This window comes from Rana temporaria, chromosome 2, assembly GCF_905171775.1.
Source record: "Rana temporaria chromosome 2, aRanTem1.1, whole genome shotgun sequence".
Classification (NCBI taxonomy): Eukaryota; Metazoa; Chordata; class Amphibia; order Anura; family Ranidae; genus Rana; species Rana temporaria.
The window spans coordinates 40,252,680-40,279,731 of record NC_053490.1 but is presented as its reverse complement, the minus strand read 5'-3'; the positions used below and the strand labels follow the sequence as shown (position 1 = coordinate 40,279,731).

The window sequence follows — 27,052 nt, the reverse complement described above, 5'->3', positions numbered from 1 at the left end:
TCTGGTTATGAATATGACAATGATGATTCGCAGTATAGAGTATATAACATATATCTGATTGTTCAGAGGAAAGCAGTGTGGAGTATGCAATGTACTGCACAGTGCTTACAGTTCTTGCACCATGATACAAGACTCTTCCCTTTTGTTGAGAAAAAGGCCAGTTATATACAATAAAGTGTAGCACCCTCCTTGCGTAGGAAGCTAAGTAGATGTCTTTGGCTTCCTCTGTAATCAAAAGAGTAGTGGCTACTTGATGTGGTCTGTTCAGGGTTTCCCATGCTGGAAGTTAGATTGCTCCCCCCACCTTTACAAGAAGTTTCTAGAGTAGGGTGACCAGACATCCCTGGTTTCAGGGGACAGTCCCCGGATTGAGGACACTGTCCCCAGCCCAAGTCTGTCCCCAGTTTTGTCCCCGGATTATATTTGAACAGGGGCTGGGGCAGTTTCAAAGACAGTCAGGAATTCTGCCACTCCTACTAGCTAAGGGGGGTGTGCATTTTTTCCATTATCTGTGCCCCTTTCTGATGATCATGTGCTGGTCGGAGAAGAGACAATATTTCATACATTTTCGGATGCATGCCCATTCAGCTTCACTCGCATGTTCTTCTGATTTGGCTCAAGTCCCGGCCAGCGGCCTGCCTATCTCCTTGCCTTCCCTGGCGGAGTGATCTTCCTCCGCTCCCCACCCAGTAGTAGCCGAGGCCCGGAGAGTAAGACTTGACAGGCTGTGATGCGGCCGGCGGCGTCAACAATCAGAGAGTCACTGATTGGCGCCATTACTAGTAAAAAAAAAATATGTCCCCGGTTTTCATTTTAAAAATCTGGTCACCTTATTCTAGAGCTTAGGGAGGGATAATTCAAATAACCAGCCTGAATATTGATCAGAGCCTAGCTTAATCCTGGGAAGGCGTGCCCAGATGGTTGCTGGGAAGCTGATAAATAGTCTGGAACCCTGGAAAGAGGGCCTTTTCCCAAGAAGGAGAGTTCCAAGCCTGTGGACCGTGTCACCGTTCTGTTTCTGTGAGGTTTTAGTGGTGGTAGAGCTAGGATCTGGAAGTAATCTGTGACTGACTGCAGAACTGGTCTAGAGAAGAACTGTCTCACTCGCTGGATTATGTCTGGAGAAAACTGGAAGGTGGCAGTTGTCCTAAGGACTTTTGACTAATGACCCTAAATTGATTTCTGGTGACTGTGTGCTTTTGTGATATAAGTGCCAGAGGTAACTTGGAATGAGGCAGCTCTCATAGGCTCTCGGATACAACATGCTCATCTCCCATGGGACTTTAATGCAGCCAAAATTCACATAAGCACATACATTTTGTAGTATCAATGTAAAAACATATTTATTAAAAAACAAGGTTACAATTCCTCTAGTCTAGACATCATGACATGTCTATTGCTTGTGTCTCCTAATTAGGAGTAGAAATATCATGGCATATATGAACTTTATTAATTGTATAGCCACTAATTGTTTTGAACGTGTTTCAACTGCGAAACAGTCTTCTTCAGGGGGTATAGGTGAAATATATATAAATCAATAAACCAGATATTACATTAAAATGTTGCAACAGGTAACAGGTTTTATGGGGGTCACCAGCATAGACGGTGAGGTCATGCAGCCCACAAGGCATCAGGCAGATGGGAGCAATAATCATTGCAGGCTAACTGCTCACCATAGTTGGCTGAGCATAAAGGGATGTAGGATATGAGCATAAAGGGATGTAGGATCCTTGGTGTTCTGGTGAAATTTTTGGCTTTGACTTGACACGGCTCCAGCCATTGGTTACTACACATAGTGATGTGGATGAGGCCCTGATACAACCTCAGGATTACCCATTCTGCCGTTTGATTCAAATTAATAAGGTGAGAGCATGCAAACCAGAGAGATTTCACATCCTCACCTTTTCTCAGCTCAGCACCACAATAGATGGACAGCCAATTCTACAGGAATGTGTGCGTTGGGATTTGTATGTTTTTAGATACTGCCCATTCCCCTGTCCTGGACTGTGAGCTTAGAGAAGAGTGACCTCCTGTACCATGAATAGTTGTAGTCGTAGTGTTGTACATCACTGCGTTCTTGACGTTCGCAATTTCCGACAACATTTGTGTGACCGTGTGTATGGGAAGACAAGTTTGAGCGAACATCCGTCGGAAAAAAATCTACGGTTTTGATGTCGGAATGTCCGATCGTGTGTACGCGGCATTAGAGTGTAGAGTCCTGACTGGCTCAGAGTGCTCCCCCACAGGAGACTGTTATCGACCCAACTTAAAGTACTCTTCCTAGTTCTATGTAAAAATACAGTGAAAGCTTAATTCCAGGCACATATTAATGCAGCTTTGATTTATGAATGCATTAGATGTATTTTGTTAATAAGTCAGTTAATGTAAGTACCAGAATTTGGATGATCTCATCAACTCCTATACCAGGGTGTTGGTAGGTGTAGTTATTCTCCACCCAACAGGTGGTTACTAGTTAAGCATTATTAAAATCACGAAAAATATGCAGTTTTTAAAACTTTTTTTTTGCATTGATACATATCCCCTGGTGCAGGTCCCCAAACGCTTTTTATGACAATACCATGCATATAAGCATTTAAAATTAGCACTTTTGATTTGTCATGTATGTATCCCATAGACTTTAACGCGTGTTTAAACAGATTTTTTGCCTGTTCGCGAGTTCTGGTGCAAACCAAAACGAGGGGTGTTCGGCTCATCCTTACTGTAGATTAGCAGAAATTTCTTAAAGTGGAGGTTCACCCAAAAACTTAATTTTTAACATTAGATTGAGGCTCATTTTGTGAAGCAGAATCAGGAGTTTTTTTTTAAATCGAAGCAGTACTTACCGTTTTAGAGATAGATCTTCTCCGCTGCTTCCGGGTATGGGCTGCGGGACTGGGCGTTCCTATTTGATTGACAGGCTTCCGACGGTCGCATACAGCGCGTCACGATTTTCCGAAAGTAGCCGAACGTCGGTGCGCAGGCGCCGTATAGAGCCGCACCGACGTTCGGCTTCTTTCGGCTACTCGTGACGCGATGTATGCGACTGTCGGAAGCCTGTCAATCAAATAGGAACGCCCAGTCCCGCAGCCCATACCCGGAAGCGGCGGAGAAGATCTATCTCTAAAACGGTAAGTACTGCTTCGATTTAAAAAAAAAACACCTGATTCTGCTTCACAAAATGAGCCTCAATCTAATGTTAAAAATTGTTTTTCGGGTGAACTCCCGCTTTAAGGCTGGAAAGTTAATTCAAGGGTTCCTCCATATAAAAAGGTTGAAAAAGGCTGACATAGAGGGTTTTTTTTTCTTTGTCAAAATCTGCCTAAAGGGGAAGAGTATGCATGACATTGATGTAAATGTGTTGGTCAGTTAATACAGCAGATTCATCTCACAGTTCATGTTCAGAGTGAAGGATCAAGAGAGGGGACATTCCTTCCATACTGATCGCTTCCCACAGCTATTTTCAACATTATCTGCAATCCACTTAGGGAATGTGAATGGTACATATATTTACATAGCAGTGTTATTTGGCTAGAATTTTAATCCAGTTTTGAAAAGCAATTTTGAAATCAAGGGTTCATGAGTTTATATCAGGATTATACACACACAGGGTGGCATTTAACGCTGGCACTTCTCCAGGCATTATCTGTGAAGGTTCTCGTTATTTGGGTCATGTTATATCTAGTGGTAGTTGATCACATTTAACTGGACTGTAGTACTGAAGATGTTTCATAGCTTGTCCAAGTCACTCCTTCATTTTTCTGACACACGTAGAACAAGTAGAAAAATGTTTTCAACATCATAGATGTCCAGCTGAATGCGATGAACTAGCACTGGATATACCCCAGACATTCTGAGTGGAGGCAACCTAAATAAAAAAATCTGACCCCCACCTGACTGTATTATTATAGATGGATTCTTCAAAGGCAAACAAGTTTTTTTTCATGCCCTTTTGTCATGAGGGTAAGGGTGACCATAGAGCAGGTATCTCCCCAAGAATAACTTTCAAGATGATAGCTGCACATCCTTCCATGACACCAAGCCCCATGGCCTGTTGCGTTATTTTTCCAATTTGGACATTGTTGGACGTGCAGTACTTTCCTCTTCACAGATGGTTGAATATTCTCACTGTGCAATAACGAGTGCCTGCTGCCCCCTGGCACTGAAGAACACCCCAAAAGTGATTCTCTAAATCAGAAACATTACTTGCTTTATATCAATTTTCTACAAGCAACCTAACAGTACTATTCTGAAGGATTGGAGTAACCTCCAGGTGAGCTTTGTTCTCAGCCGTTAGTTCATGGGTGTAGCATCAGGGGTTGCAGGGGCTGCAACTGTGACTCCACCCCTAGCCCCAGGGGGCCCACAGCTCTGCCCCCAGCTGTCATATTACATTTGATTTCCTCTACAAAATCCTAGAGCTGGAGTCCAATTAAAATTTGACGCGGGAACGACGGCCATACTTTAACATGGCAAGTCTATCTATACGCCACAAAACAGCAGCTTTAACTATACGCCGGGAAAAGCCGACTAGCGACGACGTAAAAGAATGCGACGGCCGCGCGTACCTTCGTGGATCGACGGAAAAAGCGAATTAGCATACCCGACGCGGAAAACGACACGCGAACTCCACCCAGCGGGCGCCGAAGTATTGCACCTACGATCCGAAGGCGTACGAAGCCGTACGCCTGTCGGATCGAAGCCAGAAGCCGTCATATCTTGGTTTGAGGATTCAAATTTGAAAGTACGCCGGTGTATCAGTAGATACGCCGGCGTACTTGCTCTGAGAATCTGGCCCTTGGTGCGCAGTGGAAGGGGCAGTTGGTAGTGAGGGGCCCCAGGACAACTTTTGCATTGGGGCCCATAAACTTCAAGCTACGCCTCTGCATTCCTTATTTTTATCTGTGCAATGTCGGTGCTCCCGTAAAGTAAATAGGAGTTGGAGTCACTAAGGCACTATGAATGTTGCATGGCCAATGTTGGAATATGCAAATAACAGGGCTGAAAATTTCCAGTCCTGAGCTACTAGTGATATGGACTAATTTATTGATATCCTGACAATCTCAGGGCTAACCCATTCCTGCGGCCTGATTCAAATTACTGAGAGCATGTAATCCAGACAAAATGATTTCACATGCACACCTCTCTCAGCTTCAGTCCCAACAGGAAGAGCAAGCCCTCCTCACTTTAGTTTTATTAACCATATGAAATCACAAAGCATACATTGATTGGTTCACATCATACACCCACACCCACTCTACCCTCCTCCCCTGTGTGGGCTGTCCTTGGCAAGGACTTTTGGGTTTACATCCACTTTAAAGCTTAACTCCGGGCACAACAAAAAATACCTTTGCAGGAAGTGAGGGTAACTCTCCCTAGCGTTGACACAGATTGCAACATGTGACAGATTTATTTTGGTATGGTTAGTGTATTTTGTACATTAGGCATACATAATTCACATGTCCACTCCTATGGATATAGTGCAGCTTCTAGAATCTGTTTTTATATCACTCTAAGAAAAACGAAGACAGCTCTCTAGGACTCTAGTTCTTCTCACTGTCGTGGGAGTGACACATGAAATGCTCATCATATTGCCTTTTTAAAAGTGCATTTAGCATATTCTTTGTCAGGCCTCAGATTGCCGTCGCTGCGAAAATGTTCTTATTGAAATTTGTGTCATCCTCTATGAAGGCACAGACGGAATTGCTACTTGTCAAGGAAACTGACATTCTATATTCACATCCCACATTTTGTTTATTTCTCACATGCTAATCACTGTACTATTGAGTTTTTCTCTTTTTTTTTCACAAGTCTACTGACACTGCAGCCTCTTTGTAAATACAAGTAGCAGTATTATGGGGGGACTCTGCCTATTTTCCATGATTCTTCTGCTGTGAGATGCTGATGCTGAGTGATAATGGCAAGCAATACTCATACTTCCAGTTAGTCGCTGGTAGAGCTGACTTTTTTTAAGTTGCAACTTCTGGGTTTGATATCCTTGGTGAGTCACTGACCTGGAATACGTACGTGTATGTAAGGCAGGGGCAGATCCAGAGTCTAGTCTCGGGAGGGGCACTACCAGAAAATATTTTTGGGGGGGGCAATTTATCAGGGAAATCACTGGTGTTAGCGCTTTATTGATGACAGCACCATGGTTGTTATGGTGTCAGGATGATAGAAGCGCATTATTTGTATAATTACATTGTAATATAAAATGAAATGGTTCAACAACTCGCCATAATGTAGAATCAGTGGGAGCCCCGAGTGTGTCACTTGCACCGTCACCTGCCACCACTTGCAGCTTGTCACTTACCACATCGCCTGCCACACGTTGCGAATTGTCACTTGCCTGCCACCAGATGCAGATTGTCACTTGCCACGTCACCTGCCACATGTTGCGGATTGTCACTTGCCACGTCACCTGCCACATGTTGCGGATTGTCACTTGCCACATCACCTGCCACAAGTTGCGAATTGTCACTTGCCACATCACCTGCCACATGTGGTGGATTGTCACGTCACCTGCCACACGTTGCAGATTGCACTTGCTACGTCACCTGCCACAAGTTGCGGATTGTCACTTGCCACGTCACCTGCCACAAGTTGCGGATTGTCACTTGCCACGTCACCTGCCACATGTTGCGGATTGTCACTTGCCACATGTTGTGGATTGTCACTTGCCACGTAACCTACCACATGTTGCGGTTTGCCACGTCACCTGCCACATGTTGCGGATTGTCACTTGCCACATGTTGCGGTTTGCCACGTCACCTGCCACATGTTGCGGATTGTCACTTGCCACATGTTGCGGATTGTCACTTGCCACGTCACCTGCCACAAGTTGCGGATTGTCACTTGACACGTCACCTGCCACAAGTTGCGGATTGTCACTTGACATGTCACCTGCCACATGTTGCGGATTGTCACTTGCCACGTCACCTGCCACAAGTTGCGGATTGTCACTTGCCACGTCACCTGCCACATGTTGCGGATTGTCACTTGCCACATCACCTGCCACATGTTGCGGATTGTCACTTGCCACGTCACCAGATGTAGATTGTCACTTGCCACATGTTGCGGATTGTCACTTGCCACGTCACCTGCCACACGTTGCGGATTGATGTCATCTCTCTGCTCCCCCAGGCTTGTTGATTGGCCAACCGCCCGCACACCCACAGAGCACAGAGCCAACCAGCTGACCGCCACTCTCTGACTCTCACTCGGTGCAGAGCCGCCCGCTCAGACTCTTCAGCGCCCGCGAATTCTGCAACTAAAACTAATTTCTCGGAGCTGCCTGCTCAGACTGACTGGTGCCCACGAATTCCGCAACTAAAACTAATTTCTATGGGGTGGCAATTGCCCTGTTGCCCCCCTGGATCCGCCCCTGATGTAAGGTGCCCCAGGACTTCACTGCTGTATATTTCTAGTCAGTTATTGCTGCATGTTTCAAGTCAGCTACTGATGCATGTTTGGGGTTAGATATTGTTTTATGTTACAGAACATATACAACATATACTATAGCATGTCCAGTAACAATTACTGCTGCATGTTCAGGATCCATTACTGCTGCATGTTCAGGATCCATTACTGCTGTATGTTTAGGATCCATTGCCGCTGCATGTTCAGGATCCATTACTGCAGAAGTGGCTCTCTAATTAGGCAAATTAGGCGGTCACCTAAGGCCTCACACTCACAAACTTGCAGCAGTAGAGGATCCTGAACATGCAGCAGTAATGGATCCTGAACATGCAGCAGTAATGGATCCTGAACCTACAGCAGTAATGGATCCTGAACCTGCAGCAGTAATGGATCCTGAACATGCAGCAGTAATGGATCCTGAACATGCAGCAGTAATGGATCCTGAACATGCAGCAGTAATGGATCCTGAACATGCAGCAGTAATGGATCCTGAACATGCAGCAGTAATGGATCCTGAACATGCAGCTGTAATGGATCCTGAACATGCAGCAGTAATGGATCCTGAACCTGCAGCAGTAATGGATTCTGAACCTGCAGCAGTAATGGATTCTGAACATGCAGCAGTAATGGATTCTGAACATGCAGCAGTATCTTACTGCTTTCACCTGGACATTCCTTTCTCTCCGTTGCAGTTCCTTTTCTACAGTATATTCTCCCAATGCCAGTCAGTCGCTATAAGAAAAGCATTTTGCCACATCTTTTTAATTAAGCCAGACACCAGCTCCCAGTTTATTGGAAGTGTGCCCATGTTCTAAGCCCTGAGGAATGGATTTGGATAGTGTAGGAGATTAGGGAAGCAGAACAATGGGTGGCATAACGTTTTAATTGCATTTGGGCATTGTGGCACATACCTGTGATCCGGGGCACATCTCATCTAGCCTAGATGTTGCATTATTGGAACTAGCATAACCATCACTTAGAGTACACCTTGGACAGCATAACACACCTGATTAGACATACCTCTTAGCCTTTAATGGGCCATTCTCTTTCTTATTCCCCCTTTGTGGCAATGGTCATTGGTGTAAGCGATCATCACGACTTTCCTAGTGTAAGCATAGGTACGTGCCTGGAGGAGAGGGCTCTCCCCCCCTTTTCATTTCTCCCTTTTATTTTATTTTTGTGTTTCAGATCCAAATATGTGTATTCTAATTGTGAAACTTGGCAGCATTGCCCCGTTATCTTATGCGACACACTCTCCCTAGTGGCGAACCCCTTCTCCCCCTCCTAAATCAGGAGATGGGGTTCGCACGTGAACATTGCTCTGTTCCTGCTTGCCTTGTGGTGGGCTTGTGGTTGGAAGAGGTTGGATGGAGGCCTTTTGTGCCCCCCTCCTCCGTCATAGGTCAGGACGGATTTGCGATAGACCTGTTTGTTTAGACAGGCCTACTAATCAAGGAGTTCATATGTGTCCAACGGATACAGACTATACCAACATTGGTTAAATTATGTGCCAGCCTTATAGCTTGTCCCCAGGAAATGTTTGTTCTGCATTACTATGGCATATATTATATGATGGCGCTTGTTTCAGTCTGTTTATTCTTATCATTCTGTTCTTACTTTTCTAAAATGTCCACACAAGCAATCGTTGTCATTATTCTCTTTATCCTGTCATAAATAAAGATTACATAAAAAAAGGAAAAAAAAGCAATCAATATCTGCTCCTATATTTCAATTTCCATGAGATCCCTTCAGGATCCATTAATACTGTTTTATTGCACTGCTTGTTTATGTGCATTTATTTCCCACTCCAGCATGCTTTGTATAGTGTAATTGCAGTATATTATATTAACATGGACTGGTAACACACTACAGTGCATATATGAGTTCAGATCTGTGTGCAACAGTGTTCTAAAATGCAATTTGTGCTTTGCTGCAAGTGCTTGCTATGGGGGCAGACGGAGCAGAGGAGGATCCTAGATCACTGATGGAGGTTTGGGAGTGCTCTGTCCAATACTATTGCACAGAGCAGGTAAGTATAACATGTTTGTTATTTAAAAAAAAAAAAACTTTAGCTTTACTTTCAGGGCTGGTTCACACCACAAAAACGCACTCCAGGTCAGCTCCCGATGCGTTTTAACGCATTTTTAGTGCGTTTTTGGTGTGTTTTCGTGTGCATTCCAGTTGCTTTTTTTCTTCTTTTTTTGTTTTACTGTACTGGGGTCCTGTGCATTTTTAATGCATTTTTGATGCGTTCCAGTTCATTCTGGTGTGTTTCTGAACTGTGTTTCTGTACAGTCCAGTGCAGTTAAAATGCAGCTACTCTTCTTCTGAAACTGGAAATCCCTGGAACTGACTGCACTGGTGTGAACTATGCCATTGGAAACCATATAACCTACTTTCCATGTGTTTTTGATGCAGAAAAAAACAACACACTGGACTGCATGTGGTGGGAACTGACCCTCAATCCAGAAAATACCCACTGGTGCAGAATCACCTTTGCCTGCCAAGTTTTGATCGATTCCTTCTTTATGAAAAAATTAAAAAAAATATCTAGGCCAATCCCTACAGGATGATGCTCTTATACTCAACTGTCCTAGAAAAAACGTCATCTGGAATTTAAAGGGTTAATAAACACACGGCCGAGGAACTCGACGTGCAAAGGATGAAGGATGAAGCCGCCGAGGAGCTCGGCGGGCCGCCTTCTCCCATAGAACAACGAGAAAATAGAGAACATGTTCTCTATTTTCTCGTCAAGCTCCTCGGCGGCTCCATCGAATACGGGTTTTGACCGAGTTTCTCGGTGAATTCTGCCGAGAAACTCTGTCGTGTGTACGGGGCCTTATACTTACCTCCACTGTGCAGTTCATTTTGCACAGAGTGGCTCCGATCCACGTCTTCTGGGGTCCCTTGGCGGCTGTCTGTGGTCCTCCCCGCAAGAGCTCACCACATTCATGCGAGAGAGCTCGCATGGTGATGAGTCCTTGCGGGCGCGCTCCCGTGATACAGCGAGCGGCTATAGCACTGCATCACTGGATGTGATTGACAGCAGCGCCAGCCAATGGCTGCGCTTCTCTCCATCCATCCGCTCTAGCCAATAAGCGGCCAGGCTGAGCAGCGAAGAGGATCTCGGGAACGAACGCGGGACTTTCGAGGGGTCAGGTAAGTAAAATGGGGGCTGGGGGGGGGGGGGGGGCATCATCAGATGTTTTTTCACCTTAATGCATAGATTGCATTAAGGTGAAACATTTTTTTCCTTCACAACTCTTTTAACCACTTGACAACTGGGCACTTAAACACCCTTAATAACCAGACCAATTTTCAGCTTTCGGTGCTCTCACATTTTGAATGACAATAACTCAGTCATACAACACTGTAACCAAATGAAATTTTTGTCCTTTTTTTCCCACAAATAGAGCTTTCTTTTGGTGGTATTTGATCACCTCTGCGGTTTTTATTTTTTCCGCTAATAATGAAAAAAGAACGAAAATTTTGTAAAAAAATGATTTTTTTTTCATTTCTATTATAAAATTTTGCAAAAAATGAATTTTTCTTCATAAATTTGGCCTAAAATGTATACTGCTACATATCTTTGGTTAAAAAAAAAAAAAATTTAGTTATTATTTAGTCTGGGTGAAAGTTATAGGGTCTACAAGCTATGGTACCAATTACTGAAAATTGATCAATTTGATCACATCTGAAGTACTGACGGCCTTTCTCATTTCTTGAGACCCTAACATGCCAGAAAAGTACAAATACCCCCCAAATGACCCCTTTTTGGAAAGAAGACATTCCAAGGTATTTAGAAAGAGGCATGGTGAGTTTTTTGAAGTTGTAATTTTTTCCCACAATTCTTTGCAAAATCAAGGTTTTTTTTATTTTTATTTTTTTTCCACAAAAGTTTCATATTAGCAGGTTATTTCTCGCACACAGCATATTCATACCACAAAATACACCCCAAAACACATTCTGCTATTCCGCCCGAGTATGGCGATACCACATGTGTGAGACTTTTACACAGCGTGGCCACATACAGAGGCCCGACATGCAGGGAGCACCATCAGGCGTTCTGGAGCACCCAGACCAGTTCTGACATTTCTCTCCTACATGTAAAAATCATCATTTATTTGATAGAAAATTACATAGAACCCCAAAACATTATATATGCTTTTTTAGCAAAGACCCTAGAGAATACAATGGCGGTCGTTGCAACTTTTTATCGCGCATGGTATTTGCACAGCAATTTTTCGAACGCATTTTTTTGGGAAATAAAACAGTTTTGTGCTTTTTAAAAAAAAAAACATTAAAGTTAGCCCAATGTTTTTGCATAATATGAAAGATGAAGTTACGCCGAGTAAATAGATACCCAACATGTCACCCTTCAATATTGCACACGCTTGTGGAATGGCGCCAAACTTCGCTACTTAAAAATCCCCATAGGTGACGTTTTAAATGTTTTTACTGGTTACATGTTTTTAGTTACAGAGGAGGTCTGGGGCCAAAATGATTGCTCTCGCTCTAACGTTCGCAGCGATACCCCACATGTGTGGTTTGAACACCGTTTTCATATGTGGGCGGGACTTACGTGCACATTCGCTTCTGTATACGCACGCGGGAACAGGGGCGCTTTAAATATTTATTTTTTATTTTTATTGTTCATTTTACTTTATTTATTTTAGTTTGACACGTTTTTCCCCAAAAATAAATGTTTTGATCACTTTTATTCCAATTACAAGGAATGGAAACATCCCTTGTAATAGGAATATAGCATGACAGGTCCTCTTTACAGTGAGATGTGGGGTCAATAAGACCCCACATCTCACCTCTAGGCTGGGAAGCCTGAAAAAAACCAAAAAAAAAAAAACGATCCTGGCTTCGATCGCAGCGGTGAGTCAGAAGAAGCACCGGAGGGCGAAGGGAGTGGGGACGTCCACTTTTGCCTCCCGTAAGAACGATCAAGAGGCGGAACAGCCGCCATGATCGTTCTTATGGTGTAGAGAATCGCTGGCTGAAAAAAATGATATCTGAATGATGCCTGTAGCTGCAGGCATCATTTAGATATCCCTGCACAAAGTCAAGGACCTCATATGACGTGGGCGGGAAGTGGTTAAAACACATTTTTTTCCCCCAGAGTATTTTCTGGGTATTGCAGAGTATTGGCCGGGGTATTGCAAAGTATTGGTGTTGGGGTATTGCAGAGTATTGGCCGGGGTATTGCAGAGTATTGGTGCGGGGGTATTGCAAAGTATTGGTGCGGGGGTATTGCAAAGTATTGGCCGGGGTATTGCAAAGTATTGGCCGGGGTATTGCAAAGTATTGGTGCGGGGGTATTGCAGAGTATTGTGTGGGGGGTATTGCAGAGTATTGTGTGGGGGGTATTGCAGAGTATGGTACGGAGGGTATTGCAGAGTATGGTGCGGAGGGTATTGCAGAGTATTGGTGCGGGGGTATTGCAGAGTATTGTGTGGGGGGTATTGCAGAGTATTGTGTGGGGGGTATTGCAGAGTATGGTGCGGAGGGTAATGCAGAGTATGGTGCGGAGGGTATTGCAGAGTATTGGTGCGGGGGTATTGCAGAGTATTGGTGCGGGGGTATTGCAGAGTATTGGTGCGGGGGTATTGCAGAGTATTGTGCGGGAGGTATTGCAGAGTATTGTGCGGGGGGTATTGCAAAGTATTGGTGCGGGGGTATTGCAGAGTATGGTGCGGGGGTATTGCAGAGTATTGTGTGGAGGGTATTGCAGAGTATTGCGCGGGGGGTATTGCAGAGTATTGCGCGGGGGGTATTGCAGAGTATTGCGCGGGGGTACTGCAGAGTATTGCGCGGGGGGTATTTCAGAGTATTGTGCGGGGGTACTGCAGAGTATTGCGCAAGGGGTACTGCAGAGTACTGGCAGGGGGTACTGCAGAGTATTGCGCGGGGGTATTGCAGAGTATTGCGCGGGGGTATTTCAGAGTATTGCGCGGGGGTATTTCAGAGTATTGCGCGGGGTTTTTGCAGAGTATTGGGCGGGGTTTTTGCAGAGTATTGGGCGGGGTTTTTGCAGAGTATTGCGCGGGGTTTTTGCAGAGTATTGCGCGGGGTTTTTGCAGAGTATTGCGCGGGGTTTTTGCAGAGTATTGCAGATTATTGCGCAGGGGGTATTGCAGAGTAATTGCGCAGGGAAGGCAGAGCATTGCAGAGTATTGCACAGGGAAGGCAGAGTATTGCAGGGGTTAATGCAGGGATGGCTGAGCAGGGATGGATGGATCTGTGACTGCAATAGTCACAGATCCATCCCACACTGCTGCTGCCATCCGCGCTCTCCTCTCACACTGTACCGATCGGTACAGCGAGAGGAGGGAGGAACCGGCGTCATCAAATGACGCCGGTTTGTTTACCTGTGATCGCGCCGTCATTGGACGGCGCGATCACATGGTAAAAGACCGCGGTTGTCGGTCAATTACCGAGATCTGTGTAGCGCCGGGTCTCATAGACCCGGCGCGCACAGAATTTTCAGTGTGCGCGCCCGAGGCGGCGCGCATTACTGCTTCTGGTGGGCGCCGTTAAATAACGGCGACCCCCAGTTAAGCAACCACCTTGCCGCCGTTATATGACGGCGGCTGGTGGTTAAGTGGTTAATTGGTTGACAGGTAACAGAATGTTCCCTTTCCTTACATCCTCTAGTGCAGTGGTCTCCAAAACTGTGGTTCTTTGCTTACCTTTATCTGGCCCTCAGGGCACTATTTCTCCCACTGAACACCAATGGTAGGGGAACAATTTTTTCTACTGACGCCAATGATGAGGAACTCCTCCTCCCACTGATGCCAATGATGAGGGACTCTTCCTCCCACTGGCACCAATGATGAGGGACTCTTCCTCCCACTGGCACCAATGATGAGGGACTCTTCCTCCCACTGGCACCAATGATGAGGGACTCTTCCTCCCACTGACACCAGTGATGAGGGACTCTTCCTCCCACTGACACCAATGATCAAGGACTCTTCCTCCCACTGGCACCAATGATACGGGACTCTTCCTCCCACTGGCACCAATGATGAGGGACTCTTCCTCCCACTGATGCCAATGATGAGGGACTCTTCCTCCCACTGGCACCAATGATGAGGGACTCTTCATCCCACTGAGACCAGTGATGAGGGACTCTTCCTCCCACTGGCACCAATGATGAGGGACTCGTCCTCCCACTGATGCCAATAATGAGGGACTCTTCCTCCCACTGGCACCAATGATGAGGGACTCTTCTCCCCACTGAGACCAGTGATGATGGACTCTTCCTCCCACTGGCACCAATGATGAGGGACTCTTCCTCCCACTGGCACCAATGATGAGGGACTCTTCCTCCCACTGGCACCAATGATGAGGGACTCTTCCTCCCACTGGCACCAATGATGAGGGACTCTTTCTCCCATTGGCACCAATGATGAGGGACTCTTCCTCCCACTGACATTGATAATGAGGGACAATTCCTTCTACTGACAGCAATAAGGAGGGGCAATTCCTTTTACTTATTCCAATAATGAGGGTAAATTATTTCCACTAATTCCAATGAGGGGCAATTTTTCCCACTGATTCCAACGATGAGGGGCAATTCCTCCCACCGATTCCAACAATAAGGCACTATTTTTCCATCTGACACCAAAGATGGGGCACTATTACTTCCAATGACCCCATTTTCTATTTCCACTGAGAAAACTGGCCCTTTGTTTCAAAAGTTTTGAGACCCCTGCTCTAGTGCAAAGACCCAGAATAGCATCACCTGTGTGATATGTACATACACACAAACGTAGTTAAATCTGCATATAAATCTCTGACTCCCAAAGGAACATATACTAATATGAACCTCATCTGTTTCCTAGATCAGAGATTATCAACCCTATTATAGTCTTATTTGTCCCGTCATTTGTTCTGATGGGAAGACTTTGATTGAAAAAAATGATTATTCTATTAAATTCAACATGATATTAGAAGATACATTAATAGTAAATTGGTTAGACTCATAATCTCATTATCTGTTATCAGTGATAATGTGCTGCAGGCATATTTTCCCTGTTTATAATGTTTTTTTTTTTTAAATGGATCTAAGTAGAGGTGGAAGATTTTGTAATTGTTGCCTTGCCCTAAAAAGCAAATTACACATCAAACTTGTATTTAAAGCTACACTTCAGACGGATATAAAAGACCCAAATGAATGCATGTGTCAATAGGCTCTAGTTCTTTACTTTGCTTAATTACAAGTATATATACATGAACATGCATAGGCACATTATCCTAGTCAATCTTAGGTCATGGTTCCTTGACTACCTTGAAAGACACTGTAAAGCTATTTAAATGTGAGGAAAATCATCACAGAGGCAAATGAAAAGATATGGCGTCATACTTTTCAGTCTACAGGACCTTATGGCTATCATAAAGCGAGAGGCCTGATTCCTTAACCACTTGCCGCGAATCGCCGTAGCTGTACATCGGTACTTTGATGCTAAATACCGTTGGTATGGCAGCAGCAGAAACGGCAGGTGGTCCTCTTTATGATAAAAGTGGTCTCTGCGTCAAATTCACTGCAAGATCACTTTATCGGGGGTGGAAGAGGCCGCGCCGCTGCGCTACAGTCATCTCTGCCGCTTACCGGAGCCGTCGGTAGCGGCGGAGACGATCGCGTCCTCTCCCATGACAGGGAATAATGGCCCCCACTGGGCTCCATAACATTGGATGACAGAAGCGACGTCAAACGTCACTTCCGCCCAATGGTCTTAACCGCTTAAGGACCCCTTTCACACCGATATATGTCGGCAGAAGGGTACGGCTGGGCATAAGCACGTACATGTACGTCGCCTTTAAGAGCCCAGCCATGGGTCACAAACGCGCTGGCGGCGCGCTCGCGACCTGGTCCTGTGCTCCGTGACCGCGCCTGTGGAGCTGAAGAACGGGGAGAGGTAAGTGTAAACAAACCTTTCCCCGTTCTTCCTAGTGTGACTGCCACTGATCGTCTGTTCCCTGTCATAGGGAACGCCGATCAGTGATGTCACACGCCCCCACACAGTAGTAATCACTCCCTAGGAAACACTTAACCCCTTCAGCGGGCCCAACAGGTTAAACCCTTCACTGCCAGTGTCATTTTCACAGTAATCAGTGCATTTTTATAGCACTTTTTGCTGTAAAAATGACAGTGGCCCCAAAATAGTGTCAAAAGTGTCTGATGTGTCCGCCATAATGTCGCAGTCACAATAAAAATCGCTGATCGCCGCCATAACTAGTAAAAAAATATTCATAAAAATGCCATAAAACTATCCCCTATTTTGTAGATGCTATAACGTTTGCGCAAACCAATCAATAAACGCTTATTGCGATATTTTTTTTAACAAAATACGTATCAGCCTAAACTGAGGAAAATATTTTTTTATATATATTTTTGGGGGATGTTTATTATAGCAAAAAGCAAAAAATATTGCATTTTATTTTAAATTGTTTATAGCGCAAAAAAAAAAAAAAAACGCCAAGGTGATCGAATATCACCAAAAGAAATCTCTATTTGTGGGAAAAAAGGATGTCAATTTTGCTTGGGAGCCACGTCGCACGACCGGGCAATTGTCAGTTAAAGCGACGCAGTGCCGAATCGCAAAAAGGGGGCCTGGTCCTTTAGCTTCAAAATGGTCCAGGGCTTAAGTGGTTAAAGGGTAAAAAAAAGAATAAAAAAAAAAAGTATTTTAATTTAATTACATTTTTTATTTCATTTAAGTGTAAATGTGAGATCTGAGGTCTTTTTGACCCCAGATCTCACATTTAAGAGGTCCTGTCATACTTTTTTTTTCTATTACAAGGGATGTTTACATTCCTTGTAATATGAATAAAAGTGACCCAAACATTTAACATCGTTAATGGTTGAGTTAAAATCCCTCCCTATAAGGTGGGGGACATTACAGTCTTTTGACAAACTAGATGTTAAGTCGGTAAAGTAAATCTGGTCGGGAGAATTAGGAGCATATACATTGGATACTCTGATTTCACTAGTCGGAAATTTAAGATGAATGTAAACTAATCTGCCCTCCTCATCCTTGTCAACAGATACTATATCATGAGCTAAGTTTTTATGCAGAAGTATGAGAGTGCCCTTGGCCCTTGGATGCAGAGCCTATTACTTTCCCTACCCAAAGCTTCCTCGTGCGGAAGAAGTCGCTTTCCACCAGGTGCGACTCCTGGAATATAGTTATGTCAGTTTTTAACCTTTTTAGGTGCCTGAGTATCTTCTTGCGTTTTATCGGGGAGCGTAGACCCTTAGCATTCCAAGATGTTATTTGGATCGGGTGCATCAATCAGCTAGGAGAGAAGAAGCACACGAATTTGTAAATGAAAGTTACCTGCTGAGAGGAGACGCGGGTCACTATGAGGTGCATCCCATCAGGCTTCCATTTATGATATTGGAGGAACCATCCTTTCGTAAGAAAATAAGGTATGTTAGGGGAGAATAAAGGAAAGAGAGAGAAAAAATTAACAATAAGAAATAAAAGAATTCGTAACTTCACTTTTTCAGGAATGCAATTCCACCACCGGATAGTACCACTTGCCCAGAAAGTAGTGTGATGTATGCACAGAGTCGGGCACTGCTCCACTGGTGGAGCAGCCAAGCCAGGAATTAAGCCCTAGTTACTTATGCCTTCGTAGAGCTGTTCATGGCCCACCCTGTAATGAAACTGCATAAGGTTCCCGCAGAGGGAGAGAGAATCAAAACATATAATAATAAACAAGAACTGAACAACCTTGTATATTAACTAAGTGAACAGAGACTAAAGAGATCATATGTGTTTCTTTAGGTCCATTGAAGAAGGACCTACAAACATGAGACCCACAATGGCGTGGGCCTTGGTACCTAACCAGTCGGTGTATGCCTTCACATCACTGGGTTTACAATTACTGCCCTGAATAATGCTCAACTGCAGTCCTGCTGAACAAGTGCAGCGGAAGGCTTCAGGCGTTTAGGAGGGTCCCTCCTGGGGCTCCTTTGCTCCCTTGGTCCCTGTTTCACCTTGTCCACGTAGGTGTCAGATGCGCCTTGCCTAGGAGAAAACGACTGCAGAAAAGCATGTGCCTTATCCAAAGACTGGAAGGTGAGCTGTTTCCGATTGCAGGGTATGCTAATGTAAATTGGATGCCTCTTTTGAACAGCTCGGCGCATATTGGTTGGAATTCCTTGTGTTTGTGGGAGACCTCCGCTGAGTAGTCAGCGAAAATTAAAAGTTTATGACCTTCTATCAACATCGACCGTGCCTTGCGAAAGTTCTGTAAAATGTCTGTGCGGTCAGCATAATTTAGGTACTTCGCAATTACGGTCCTCAGGCGATTGCAATCATCTGCTAGCGCTCCGATCCGGTGTGCCCTTTCCACCGTGCATCTGTGGGTTATGCCAAGGGCCTCAGGAATGGTGGAGGCACAAAGGTCCATCAAAGAACCCTGTTTGTGGGATTCAGGGAGGCCAATGATCCGCAGATTGTTCCACCTGGAACGATTCTCGACGTCTTCCAAATGATTGTGCATATGTTGTTGGTCTTGTATGAATTTTTCTAGTGCAGTGTTCACAGGGCCGATCCGCCCCATTGGCTCACTATGCAAGCCGCTTAGGGCCCCTCAAAGCTGCAAAGGGCCCCCCAAGTTACTAGAGGCCCCGCCTGGTCAGAGGTCATTTTCGCCCCCTCACCCCGCTTCTCAACTCGCTGGCTGCATGGGAGAAGAGGTAAGAAGTCAGCACCCCCTGTTTCTTAATTTAATGTAAGATGTCATTTCCGACAGCAGAACATCCCCTCCCCCCGCTTCTCAACTTTCTTTAATGTGACATGTCACTGTCGTCAGCGCCCCCCGCTTCTCATTTTTAATGTGCCATGTCATTTTGCTTAGGGCCTCAGGGAGGTCAGGATCGGCACTGAGTGTTCATATTGTATTGGTCATCTTCCACTGAGGATATGCGCTGTTCAGCCGTGTTCAGCCTCTGTGTGTGCTCTCCTATTTCCCTCCGCGGTTGTTATATGCCCTCCGCCACCGCTCTCTCTACTGCAGCTGTTATAGTGGGAGAGAGCAGGGCAGCCACAGCTTGCGCTATTTTATCATAAGAGCTGTCTGGCTCCTGGTGCCTCGCCACAATAGTGTCCATGGCCTTGTGTGACATCTCACTGGCAGGAAGGCAGCCCTGTGTTAGTGACTGTAGCGCGGAGTGTGAGGGAGACGGGCTTGTGCTGCGGCCGCCATCTTTGAAGGACCTGTGTCCTCTGATTGGGGGGAAGAAGCGTCGCTCACGCTGGCTCCGGGGCTCGATCACGGCTGGGTGAGATACCGCTCCATCCACTGCGATGCGGGGAGGACGGATGACCGACTGGCCGGCCGTTCCGGAGCAGAACCGGGGTTTTGTAAGCCGATATGTGTGCAGGGCTTGGTTTTTCCCTGGGCATTCCCCAGGTTTTGTTGTTATTATCGGAGCCTCCGGTCTCCTCATCTCCTACATACAACGCCAGAACCGGAAGTGTGCGGGGGATTTCTGATCCCCGGACTGGTAAAGCGGCTTTACGATGTGTCAGTGTGGGAGATCACGGGCTTCAGGTATTGCAGAACCGGGTGCGATGGGGAGAGGGTCCAGTGTAAGTTTACCTTACAGATTTTTCTGTGAAGGTGAACTTACCCTTTTATATAGAAGTCCATTAATTTTGCTTTACAAAGTACTTTGAACCATTAGAAATAAAAATGTATAGAGAAATACAAATGTAATACTGCGCTAACAAAGAAGTGTAAATAAAATACAATTAAACAATTAATATAAATGAGTCAGCAGCAGCTTAAAACGTAGGATAAACGTATAAAAGCAAAAAAAAGGTGTAAAACAAGCTGCGCTACAATACAGTGACTAAAAATGTAATTAAAGCCAATAGTGATTAAGAGATTGAAGTCAACCAACCCACAATCAATCACTGGTAAAAAGTGAAAATGAAATAAATATAAAATAAATAAAAAGCCACATAGGAAAAAGTCTATGAAAACAAGTCCGATAGGATCTTCCCACTTCATAGAGGAACTAGACAGGGCTGCTCTCTGTCACCTCTTCTATTTGCCCTGGCGATAGAACCTCTTTCACGAGTGCTTTGTGGTGGATAGTCTGGATTCATTACTTCTGCTGGCACCCTCAAGTGTGTGACCTATTTCACCTTTAAGACCATATTGGTCTTGTTTTCATAGACTTTTTCCTATGTGGCTTTTTATTTATTTATTTTATATTTTTTTCATTTTCACTTTTTACCAGTGATTGATTGTGGATTGGTTGACTTCAATCACTTAATCACTATTGGCTTTAATTTAATTTTTAGTCACTGTATTGTAGCGCAGCTTGTTTTACACCTTTTTATACTTTGAACCATTATTAGGAACAATGGTGGAAATATACGGTATCATCTTTTTTTTATCTATTTATTTTTTATAATCTTTTCTTATACAACATATTTCTTACTGGCTAAAATACGTTTGTTTTGCCTGTCCACAGAGTTTACATTGATGGTCCCTTTGGAAGCCCTTCAGAAGAAGCCTTGAACTATGAGGTCAGTCTCTGTGTCGCTGGAGGCATCGGTGTCACTCCATTTGCATCAATACTTAACCAGTTACTGTACGTATACCACCTCTACATATATCATTGTAATGCAGGGTTAAAGTTATGGTTCTGCTGCCTAGACAGCTGCCTTGGGCACATTTCATCCATGTCAAAAACAATAAATAAGGAAGTTTATGCAGTTATAAATAAGGAAATGTATTATTTGACTATAATATCAATATGCAAGGCAAGCGGTTGTTCTGCTACAATATTAATTGTTTTGGAAGACCTTCTCAAGATAATTACGGTAATTCTGGATGCCAGTCGTTATCGTACTGCCGCTATACAAGGACACAGTAAGTACGTAACGGTCAGAAGGTGGAACCAAAGCAGATTAAAGCCTGGTACACACTATGAGTTCTTTTCATCAACCCAGTGGGGTTGTACGAACTATCCGTTGGTACAGCAACCCCCCCCCCCCCCCGCCAGAACACTCCGATCAGCGCTCTCAGCCATTGGCTGAGAGCGCTGATCATGTGTGGGTCAGCTGCTGGTTTTCCAGCATGCTTGTCTAGCTGAAGGCAGCCAAACAGTCTGCTTCTATCGTACATGGTGCCATACACACACAGGCTAAATGTCGGACAGTTTTTATTGAACTGGCCGATGTTGCCCGACAAGGCTTAAGGCACCCGCCTCACTTAAATAGGGTTGGATACTTAAAGCGGGGGTACACCCAAAAAAATCTATATACTATTAGATCCAGCATACTGCTGACATCTGCAGTATGCTGGGGGTTTTTTTCCCCCGCTGTACTTACGGTGTAATTGTAGTTTTCACCCGGCTTCCGGGTTCTCTCTCCCCCGGGGAGTAGGCGTTCCTAAGACAAGGCGAAGATGATTGACGTGCTGGTAAAGTGCATCACGCCTTCTGAAAATACACGAAGTGGGATTTGGCTTTTTACGGCGCCTGCGCAGTCAGCTCTGCAGGCGCAGGCACCGTATAGCGCCGTAAACAGCCGAGTCTCACGTCGTCTATTTTCGGAAGGCATGACACGCACAGCGCGTCTCCTGGGAGGATCAACACTCACTTGCAGGAGACATTGCGCAGAGCTCCCCGTCGGGAAAAAGGAGCGATACGCCCACTCCCCTTAAGGAAGAAGACCTGGAAGACAGCAAGAATACAGGTAAGTGTAAACATATGGAAAAGAAAAAATTTTGCGCCAATCTAGATTGGCGCAAAAAAAAATTCTTTTCCATATATGCTTGTGCTTTGTCACGCTTTTTGCTGCCTTTTCACATATTTATTTATTTTTTCACAATTGGTGTGGTTAGCGTGATTTTTCTTTACCCAAGTGTAAACATATGACAAAAAATGACAACGCAGCAGTGATTACTAAGGCTGGAGACAGGTTAGGTAGAAAGTTCAATTTGAGGGTGAACCTCCGCTTTAATTACTTCCGGACCGCCCACCGCACATATACTAAAACAACGTGCCTGTAAGTTGTCCGCACTTCCTGGCAACAAAAAAAGAGAGTATCTCCCCCTAGGTGGAACTTTAAAGGCCAAACAATGTTTTGGAGTATACAATTGTTTTAATAGAAATAGATACACATAATTGCACTTAATGATAAAACACGCAGCAAGCACCCAGTGTGCATATAAAAAAAAGCGACCCGCTATCGCTGTGATTGGACACAGCGGGAGCCAATCAGCGGGTACGTCGGCCACGATGGCCGCAGGCCACCCCCAATCATTCCGGGGGAATGACAGAACGATGGTCTGCCTATGTAAACAAGGCAGACCGTCGTTCTGTCGCAGTGGAAGAGAGATCTGTGATTCCTACTAATCGGGGCACACCGATCTCTCTCTTTGTGTCAGCATCCCCCACAGATAGAAAGCACACATAGGGGACACATTTAACCCTATGATTGCCCCTGATGTTAGCCTCTTCCCTGCCACTGTCATTTATACAGTGTCAGTGCATTTTTTTAGCACTGATCACTGTATTGGTGTCACTGGTCTCCAAAAAGTGTCACTTAGTGTCCAATTTGTCTGCCGCAATGCCACAGTCCTGCTAAAAATCACTGATCGCCGCCATTACTAGTACATATAAAAAAAAAGTCCCTAAATCTATCCCATAGTTTGCAGAAACAATAACTTTTGCGAAAATTAATCAATATATGTTTATTGGGATTTAATGAATACAGGAAATATCTTGATTGGATAGCAAAAGAACCAAAAAAGGGATCACCACTCTATCCAAAAAAATCATTTTTTTGCTGGATTTTCACTTTAAAGTGGAAGTCAAAACCTAACTAACTCTAAATCTACTCTAAACCACATTCTAAGGCTAAGCTAGCCCAGTAAAGCAAACAAATTGTTCCTGTTGTGCAGCCGCTCCGGTCCAAGCATTAGCTGTCAGCAGCAGCTTCAGTGTGTGGGAGTGTGCAGGGGAGGCAGCCGACAACCAAAGTCCCATAGTAACTCTATGAGTGAGGTCACTTCCCAGGAATTTCACACCCGTTGTCGGTTTTGCACCTGGACACAGCAGGTGCCACTGGATGCCGGACTGGTATGGCCGCAGAACAAGTAAGCAATTTTTGCTTTACAGGGCTAGAGAGATTAGTCTTAGAATGTGGCTGAGAGTAGGTTTAGAGGGCCAAATCCTCAAAAAAGATGCCTAACTTAACTTTCAGCAGTTAAGTTACACAGGCGTTAAATTTCTACCTAAGTGCCCGATCCACAAAGCACTTACCTAGAAATTACACGCCGTGTAACTTAAGTGCCTCCGTCGCAAGGCGGTCGTCTGTTCGAGGGGGCGATTCCTATTCAAATGAGGTGCGCTCCCGCGCCGGACGTTCGGCGCATGCGTGTGACGTCATTTTTCCCGACGTGCATCGCGCGAACGTACTTTACGTCGGGCTTTGTGGATCGCGACAGGACAATAAAGTTGCGTCGGGTAAAAAAAAAAATACGCGCCGGGAATTTTTTTTCGAAATTTAAAAAAAAAACGCGGCGATCGAAAAAAAGGTTTGTTTTTACAAGGTCTAAACAGTTTAGGCCTTGTAAAAGCATCCCTAATTTTACGCATGCAAAACGTAACTTACGCAGAAAACACAAAGCTAAAAAGCTTTGTGGATCTGCCTAAGTACTCATTTGCATACGCAAAGCGGCATTTCGACTCGAAATGCCCCCAGCGGCGGATGCGGTACTGCATCCTAAGATCCGACAGTGTAAGTCTATTACAGATGTCGGATCTTCTGACTATCTTTGGAAAAATCCTTCTGAGGATCGTTTCCAAAGATAGCCACAGGGATACGCAGGCTGAACAGCAGTTCCGCCTGCGTATCTCCTTTGAAGATTTGGCCCAGAGTTATTTAGGTTTTGACTTTACTTCCACTTTAAGGAAAAATCACAAAAAACATCAAGCTAGGCCTCAATTACTTCCAGGTGTTTTCAAGGTCTCTCATTCACTGATTCTTTTTCTTATCACCCACTGTGATGGTTGGTGACCTCTTTCAGACCATGGGCTGTTGGGTGTTTGAGGTTCTAGTGGCATACCTCCCAACTTTTTGAGATGGGAAGAGGGACACCTATTAGCAAAAGTATGTAGGCATAGGACACACCCCATGCCACGCCCCCTTAAAGGAGAATTATACACAAAAATGAATAGTTGAACCCACAAGTTTTTTTTTTTACCACTACTATTCCTTTTATATTGGTTTTTGAAATCTACAAATGCAGCAATTTACAATTTGTATGAAAGATTTAGCACTGGAAAACACTTTTTTTAAAGACAAATAGTACACTTTATAAACAATTATATAGATCAGACCAAAATGAGGGACAAGCGAGGAGGAATAAGGGACATAGGGACTTTGTTCCAAATCAGGGACGGCCCCTCGAAATCAGGGACAGTTGGGAGCTCTGCTAGTGGTATCTCAATCTTCACTTCCAAGAAAAGACACCATGGAAATGTTCCTGGGTATAACTTGTCGCTCAACCATACCTTTCCACATGTCTATGTGTGAAGGGACAGTTGCAGCTTGCTTCTTCAAGCCCTTACACCAGGGGTAGGCAACCTCGGCCCTCCAGCTGTGGTGAAACTACAAATCCCATCATGCCTCTGACTCTAGGAGTCATGCCTGTTGTCAGGGTCTTGCAATGTGTCATGGGACTTGTAGTTTCAAAACAGCTGGAGGGACGTTTCCTACCCCTGCCCTACACCATGGATGCTCAACCTGTGGTCCTCCAGCTGTTGCAGAACTACAAGTCCCATGAGACATTGCAAGGCTGACAGTTACAAGCATGACTTCCAATGGCAGAGGCATGATGGTACTTGTAGTTCTGCAACAGCTGGAGGGCCACACTTGAGCACCCATGTCCTACACTCTTTTCTTCCAGCAGCCAGCACCATCCAGTAATTCCTCCCAAGAGGAGAGATCCCTGCATCCTTTCATGTTCCTAGTCCCAAGGTCTAGGATAGACTAACCTCTAAACAGATATCCTCACAGTGCAAAAACCCAGGAGGATAGAGACCGAACAGGAAGTGGCTCAAAAATCTCAGGCCTCGTACACACCACCCAACATGTCCGATGAAAACGGTCCGCGGACTGTTTTCATCGGACATGTCCGCTGGGATCATTTGGTCTGATGTGTGTACACACCATCAGACCAAATTCCCTGCGGACAGAATACGCGGTGACGTGGCGGCGACGATGACGCAGCGACGTGCGCGCACCAGGAAGTTCAATGCTTCCACGCATGCGTCGAATCACTTTGGCGCATGCGTGGGATTTCTGGCCAGCTGACATATCCGATGAGTCGTACTGATCGGACATGTCCGACGGACAGGCTTCCAGCGGACAAGTTTCTTAGCATGCTAAGAAACTTTTGTCTGCTGGAAACCTGTCCGCTAGGCCAGGAAACTGTCCGGTCGGCCCTACACACGACCGAACATGTCCGCAGAAACTGGTCCTAAGGACCAGTTTCCGCGGACATGTTCGGTCGTGTGTACAAGGCCTCACAGTTCTCCAAGCATGCCTCAGTGGGTCCTCCGATTGGCCAAGCTATCAAACATCCATAACATAGAATAATATCTCTCTTGCACACTCTGCTGGAGCAAACCTAAACAACATGTGGCAGAAAAATAAATAAATTAGAGACATACACCTGTTGGGATACAGTTAGACTGACTACAAAATTCACAAAAGTACTACATCCCTACACAATCAAAGCCTTTTATTGTTCTGAATCCCATGAAAGGTGATAAGCGACTGTTTACTATTAGCCAGGGCTTCTTGTACTTCCTGCACGCACACTCTTGTGTGTTACATGTGTGTAAGCATACGTACATTTTTCCAGTAATTATCTTGTCAGAAAACATCACAGCATGGCTCCATAGACAGGCAGCTTTTGTGTTATGTGCCTATCAATGCCTGTTTCTCGTAGCCCTTCCAGAAAATTACTTGTGACATATTTCGAGTCACCTTCCCAGCAGGAGCTGGATTCAGACCCTGCTAGCTATGCACATCTTATGGAAAATAAAGACAATTCCCCCTGTCACAGCTATTACCAGTCCTTGTTTTGTAGTCATAGGAAACGCATGTTTCTGCAACATTTACCTTCTGCTTGGATTGCTGTTATTCTATCATGTACTCTATATTTCCATTTTAAATCTTTTTTTTCCTATGTCAGCAGCACACTTTTCCCATGCAAGTGCTAATCCTGACACATTTCTGAGAGTTTGATGTGGAAGCAGAGAGATCGGCTCGCTTCATTATCTCTTCTATCAGGTGTCATGGATCAGGGTCGGCTGCAGACAGAAATTCTGATGAACCGTCTGAGCGACGCTCTTAGGCCTCGTACACACGACAGAGTTTCTCGGCAGAATTCGGCGAGAAACTCGGTCAGAGCCGGATTCTGCCGAGAAACTCTGTCGTGTGTACACTTTCGGCCCGATGGAGCCGCCGAGGAACTCGTCGAGAAAATAGAGAACATGTTCTCTATTTTCTCGTTGTTCTATGGGAGCTCTCGGCCCGCCAAGCTCCTCGGCGGCTTCAGGGCTGAACTGGCCGAGGAACTC

The 27,052-nt window shown here is 45.0% G+C and overlaps 1 protein-coding gene across 5 annotated transcripts in view; it reads left to right on the top strand.

Moving 5' to 3' along the window:
* Positions 1-27,052, top strand: part of NOX4 (NADPH oxidase 4) — a 333,977-nt gene that overhangs the window by 260,971 nt on the left and 45,954 nt on the right. For all 5 annotated transcript variants that reach the window (XM_040340122.1, XM_040340120.1, XM_040340119.1 and 2 more), the window contains one exon: positions 20,924-21,043. In XM_040340122.1, coding sequence (XP_040196056.1) covers positions 20,924-21,043 — 120 coding nt within the window. The remainder of the gene's footprint in view (positions 1-20,923; positions 21,044-27,052) is intronic.